Source organism: Malurus melanocephalus, unplaced genomic scaffold (assembly GCF_030028575.1).
Source record: "Malurus melanocephalus ecotype Western Australia unplaced genomic scaffold, MMel_1.1 scaffold_87, whole genome shotgun sequence".
Classification (NCBI taxonomy): Eukaryota; Metazoa; Chordata; class Aves; order Passeriformes; family Maluridae; genus Malurus; species Malurus melanocephalus.
The window spans coordinates 551723-557975 of NW_026623319.1; the positions used below are offsets into that span (position 1 = coordinate 551723).

Below are 6253 nucleotides of genomic sequence, written 5' to 3' on the forward strand. Positions count from 1 at the left end.
AGTGGATGAGGTCTCCACGCAGGCAGCAGGAGGATGGGAATCCCTCATGGATGCAAATAAAGATAACGGGGCATGAATCATATCAGCTTATGCCGGACAGGTCCAGGAAAGGTGTGAGAGGATGTCAGCTTGGGAATGGAGCAGCTGTGAAGCCAGGAGGGGAGATCAGCACCTGCCTCTGCCCTGGGCTGGGGGCTCCAGGCATGGCCCTGCCTCATGGGCAGCGAGAGGGGGCTGTGGTGGCCCTGGCAGGCACAGAGATGGCCACAAAGCCAGAGAGCCACAGCCACTGCCTTGTGTAACCTTGCCAAGCCATACCACCCGCACAGCCAGCCAGCMCTCTTCTAAGCCACCAGAATGCATCCGTCCCTCCTGGGGCTGGGATGCCTATGGATGAATGAGCCAAAATCCCAGAGCCTCATCCCCCACAGGCTGGAGGGCTGGCAGGACACGCTGCACCACTCACTCTCATTACAGCTTCCATCAGCGGCTCATTTCCGAGCCGGCTTGCGCGGAGGAAATGATGAGAGGTGACGGTGGCTGCAGGAAAACACTTGCAGGGCTGTCGGGGACAGGACGTGGGGCACAAAGTGAGATCACACTTGCCCCCACGGACAGCCGGCAATGCTCGAGGGACGGGCGGCATCCCGGCACAGGGTCACGCCGGCTCCAGAACGTCAGGGCCCCGTGATTAATGAGGCACTGATTTGGCAGGACAGGCGAGGAAGGAGCGGGCGGGCGGATCCTCCCCCCGCCCCGCGCGAGGTCCGGGCGGAGCCAAGGGAAGAGGCAGCTTGAGGCTGGCTGCCTGCGAACCCCGAGTYCCCACTCGGGAAGGGAGAGAGGCTTGAGCTCCAGCCCTCGGGGCTGAACAAGGAAATTACATCTATTTCGTATTAGTTATCTATTTAAAAGATGTCACAGCAGCTACAAGTAGAGTCACAGCCTGACAAAGCCAACTCCTGCTAGTGCCATGGGCCACCTGGAGCACCTGGAAATGGCTGTGACTCAGAGATCCGTCAGGATCAGTTCAGCCACATGTGCACAAACCCCCTGCCCGAAAAAACAGGGAGCTCGAAGTGCTGGTGGCAAAGTCCACCTCCCCTCAGGCACAGCTGCCCTCCCCAGTAAGACAGATCTTGGACTTGTGGGCTCTACAAATAATTTTATTGAAATTTAACAAAAGTGGACAGATGCACTGGGAGGAAGGACCTTAAGTAGTGTACATTTCCCAAACCCATGGTCCTACCCACACGCTAGAGGAGCAAGGAGCCTAGTGTCGGTGAGTACGATTTGGCTACACATCCACAGGGGAAAGCACAATGTTGCACAGAAATTGTGAAAAAAAAAAAAGAATCAAAACTTTTTTTTTTTTTTGCTTGCTCCAACACCACAGTGGACACAGATACTATTTACAGTGACCTTCACATTTTAAAGATCCCTCCAGGTGTTCCCAAGGCCCTGCTGCTGCAGGATTGCTGGGGTCCTGGGGGCTGGCTGCTGTGGGGACCAGCCTGGGAAGAAGCAGGGCAGGATGCAGCTTGTTGGCAGCCTGCAGAGGTTTGCTGCCATTCTGGTGACACTGAGGGGTAGAGGGGCAGGAGGAGGCATGGGTTTTGGGGAAGCATGKTTAATATGTTGGGGGAAGGATGGGCAGCCTGTCAGGGAGGACAAAAGCATCCTTGCTAAGCTGGTCACAATCTCTGCCCCCTCCCCCAGGTTTGGGCCGTGCCTTGCCAGCAGATTTTTGGCTGGTAGCCAGGTGAGGGGCTCCCCACTGGGGCAGGCAAACAGTACCAACCCCCTCCCCACTCCTCCTCCTTCTCCCATGCCCAAGGCAGGGTTGATGCAGTTTYCCGTGCCCTCAAACAGCAGTGGGGMAAGGCAGCACAGACRGCGTGGCCACGGTTTTCTCTCCTCTTCCTGGGGACAGCAGCTCCTGCTCTCCTGTGGAGCCCAAGGGATGCCCTTCCCAGGGAGCTCCAGCCAGCGAGAAACTCAGGAGCAGGTGGTGCAAATAAGAAACACTTCAGTGAGGGACTGTTTTAAGACAAGACTCTTTCAAGCAAGCAGGAGAACAAAAGATGTCRAAAGAAGTGCCCAGCATCACAGTGTAGACGAGCCCTGCCCTCCCGCTTTCCTGCCTGGTGGCAGCCAGCACATCCACTTCACCCTGCGTGCTCGCTCCTGTCAATGGGAACCGCGGGTGGAGGGACGTGAAGGGAAGAGGTGGTGACAGGAAGACAGCAACAGCCACGCCGCTGTTATCTCCCCGAAGCCGGGAATGTGGCCCCGCGCCCAGGCGGCTCTCAACGGACGCGGGGATGGATACATCCAACGTAGACACCGACAGGGCTGGCAGCCAAGTGCCAGCAGCTTAAATTAAAAATCGAGGTAGCAAACATCTGAAGTGCTTAGAAAGTAAATAAGTTCTGGAACGAAAGAGGAGGAAAGCCGAGCTGGCTGCTGTGGGGAGTAGGCTCTGACCCACTTTAAAGCTGTGCCTGCTGCCGGTCCTCCTTTGCCTGCCCAGTCCAGGCACAGCCAAACAGGGAGGCAGGGGCTCCTCATGCTGCCACGGGGCATGTGGGGTCAGGCCTGTCCCCCAGCAGCTGGACACACGCAGGGGTGAGAGGTTCTTCGGTGCCRCCAAGACCTCGACCTTCTCAGGCGGGAGGAAAGAGGAGAAAAGAGCAGGACCTTCCGAGGTGGGGCAGAAAGCCTCCCTTTAAAGTGCATTGCATTTCTCCTCCTGCCACCAGCTCGGATGCGGGAGGAACCACAGTTCACATCGCCAGGGAGATTTCCAAGCCGGGGCAGGTATGCTGATTGATTGTTTTGTGGGGACAGGGAAGGAAGAGAGGATTCCTTTCCTGCTTGGCTCAGTCAAGGCCCAGCCTACAGGGAGGTATGTTCAAACAGCAGTGGGGGTGAGGCAGCTGCCGGCAGCCCAGCAGGAGCCAGTGTGGGAATGGGGGAGGCAAATCTGCTGYGGAGCTGGGACCTTGCTGCCACCAGCAATGGCCATGGATTGCAGAGATCTCCAGCAGAYAGCAGCAGAGCCAATCTCCCCAGTGCTGGCCTAAGTGGGGAAACACAGGGGAAAAAGAGACCAAGGTCCAAGAGAGCGGCATATGATCTCCATCCCCTTCCCGAGAGGAGAKCAGCAGCCAGCCTGATGTGCTTTGAGACCCCTCAGCCTGCCCTGTTTATCCTCYGTCAACAAAGCCACCAGGGGAGCATCACATCACACTGCTGTCAAGGGACATGCTGCAACACTGGCCATCTAACCTGCGGGCCCCAGGGACCTCGGGGCCCAGGGCAGGGTGTCACCGTGCCCTGGCTCTCCCTGGGCCGCATACCTGAGAAGCRGGGGATTCTCTCTGGTGAGAAGTGCAGGCTTGCTCTCTTTTTAACAGCTCAATCACAGCAGCTCGTTTGCAGTTCCAGTTACCCATCAAACGTCGGCTAGAGGCTACAAAAGGTATTTTAAGTCTTCTGACTCAAGCGAGGATGTTTTTAAGCAGTCGTTGCACAAAGTCACCCATCTCCTGYGAGGGCCTGCTCCATCCCACCTCACCTCCAGGCGAGGGGAGAGCCGCCGTCCCGCCGTGCGCCCGGAGTCCTCCTCGGTGGAAACACAACGTAGCCTGGCCTGGCGAGGCTGGGGGCGGTGGGGCAGGGCCTCCGGCCCACGGGCAGCCATGTCTGGAACTCACACCTCGCAGATGATCACCGGGAAATCCACGTGGATGCGAGGATGCTCTAGTTTCACTATGCCCTGAAAGAAGAGTCAGAATGGTGAGCAGAAGGAATGGCCTATCAGCATCCCCAAGCCCTGCCAGTCACCCGGTGACACAGAACACTGTGCCCTTCAGGAACCGGAGGGACCAGGGTCCATAAGGCACCTGTGACACTTGAGCAGTAGCACACGAAGCACCAGCACTTTGCCCTTTGCACTTGTCCCTGGAGAGCCGAGGGCAGCACGGCTGGCTGCCACACATGGCAGGGCGAGAAAGGAGGGAGCTGCTCTGCCAGGCACTGCCCGTGCAGCAGCTGGTGCGTGACTGGCAGATATTGGCTGTCTGGGCTTTTCATCCGGCACCTTTCATTCACGGGATTTAGAAGAATGAAAAGAGCTCTCTGAGAGAACGCAGCCGGGGCAGCTGGCGCGCAAGAAAAGCGGCTTTCTGTGCAGAGGGGAGGCTGCTGAATGCATGCTCCCTCCACACCAGCCACAGGAACCGTTCCCATGCCCCGTCCAAGCCTTCTCCTGTTACAGCACCGGGAGGAGCYGCTGGCAGGTGGGGGGCTGGGGCAGAGGGGGGATGGGGGCTCGGGGCTGGGCCTGCACTGGGCCGCAGAACCAGAGCAAAGCCTGTGCTAGCAGAGGACTATTCAGTGCTGGTACCTGCTCTCTTCAGCTCAGCTAAGCTTTCCAACTGGGYGAGTTTCAGCCCACATCAACGAGGAGCCATTTCCACAGTTCAAGCCTGCCTCTGCTAGAATGCCAGCTCAGGAAGCAGCAGCAAATCCTTACACCCTAAACTGCACCGCGCTCAGAGGGCTCCCATCCTGCTGGGGGCCAGGCCACACCACAGAGCACACTGACATCTCACCCCAGGTGCTCACTACAGCCATACCTTTCTCCTTAATTAGGGAAGACTYCTATAGGGTCTCTCTCCAGTCCTGGTTTGATTTGCCCTTTCCTCCATTTATACTCCCAGAAGATTCCCTACATGCAGGCTTTCCTGCCCCTGCACCATGATCCTCACTTGACATCCCAGCCCCTTCCCAGCTTCACACCACTTATTTAAAGAGGAGATTTTTCCASTGAAGAGCAAAGCACAGAGCCATCAACACTACTGAGCAGCTGGAGGGGATGTGCACGCTCATGTCAGCAGCTGACGGACTTTGGCTGCTGCTCCCCAACACAGAGCCTGGCCCTCTGCAGTGACACGACACTGGCAGAGCCAGCACAGCCCCCTACACCTCGTGGAAGGCACTTGGTAATGAGACACTGTGGYTATGCAGGGCTGCCTGGCACTGTGCCCCACAACATATACCGGCTGAGCTATCTTCTGCTACTTCGCAGCTCTGAAAAGTTCAAGAACTGCTTCTTTCCAAAAAGGGCAGCTGGAGGGTGCCACTAACTCTCCCTCTCCTGTCACAGCCTCAGGTGACACGGGTGCGAGCCARGACACACAGGGATCGTGGCTCTGAGGCAGAAACTGGGGGGAAGAGAGAGTCTCCACCTTTCCAGCAAGATGCCCTGAGGGAGATGGCACCTGTAAAGCCAGGACTTCAGGCATCACCGTGGTGCTTTCCACTCACTTTCCCCCAACCTTTCTCCACGCATTACCTGAGGTATCAGGTTCTTGTGGATCCTCTTCAGCTTGGCGCGCTTCCTCCCGTTCTTGGTGACGATTGTCTCCTCGTAGAACTCGTGAGCAAGATCCCCGTCCTCATCGTAATACATGGAGCTGCCGAGAGGAGAGGGGAGGCGTTGAGGTGAGAGCCYGCCGGCCGTGTCGGCTCCCTGCACCGAGCCGGGCCGAGGGCTGGGGCAGAGCGGTCCTCCCTCCCCCGGGGAGCTGCAGCGATCACTGGGCGCTGCCGGCGGCTCCTCCCGCCCCCCGCGCCGTGCCTGTGCTGGACCGGCCGAGCAGCAGAGCCCCCGCCCCGCACAGCCGCCCCCGCGCCCCGTCTCACCCGCGCCGTGTGAACACGAAGGGGGTGGCGGCGCGCGCGGCCCGCGCCCGGGCCAGGGCCTGCTGCCCGCCGGGGCCCTCGGAGCCGCCGCCGCCCGCCGCCGGGGTGGCGAAGGGCCACAGCCCCCGCGACTTGGAGCCGCTGGCGCCCATGGCGGGGGCGGCGGCGGCGGGAGCGGGCCGGGGGAGGGAAAGGGAGGGGGGCGGCCCGGAGCCGCCCGGCGACACCGACCGAGCGCCGCCTGCGCCGCCACCCGCGCCACTTCCGGCGCCCGCGTCACGTGACAGCGGCGGGCAGCGCGCGCTCCTCCCCGCCCGCCGGCGGCGGCCGCGCGGGAGCCSCGGGTTCGAGTCCCGCCACCGTCATCCCCGGCCCGCTGACACCGCGGACACTGCGCGTCCCGCCCCTTCCCACCACAGCCCGCCTCGCCAAGGATACACCGCAGGCCAGGCCTCGTCACCAAGATGCCTTTATTGGTGCTTGATGCCCTGCTTCTGCCCAGGGACACTCACTTCGCCGGGGACATTCGCTCCCCCCAAGA

The 6253-nt window shown here is 60.0% G+C and overlaps 1 protein-coding gene across 1 annotated transcript; it reads right to left on the reverse strand.

Moving 5' to 3' along the window:
• Positions 1 to 1117: 1117 nt before the first annotated feature.
• Positions 1118 to 5969, reverse strand: TUSC2 (tumor suppressor 2, mitochondrial calcium regulator). The gene is made up of 3 exons (XM_057368008.1): positions 5713 to 5969; positions 5363 to 5483; positions 1118 to 3781 (listed from the first exon to the last, which is right to left on the reverse strand). The coding sequence occupies exons 1-3, from the start codon at positions 5862 to 5864 to the stop codon at positions 3716 to 3718; spliced, it is 339 nt and encodes a 112-aa protein (XP_057223991.1). The 5' UTR covers positions 5865 to 5969; the 3' UTR covers positions 1118 to 3715.
• Between the last annotated feature and the right edge of the window lie 284 nt (positions 5970 to 6253).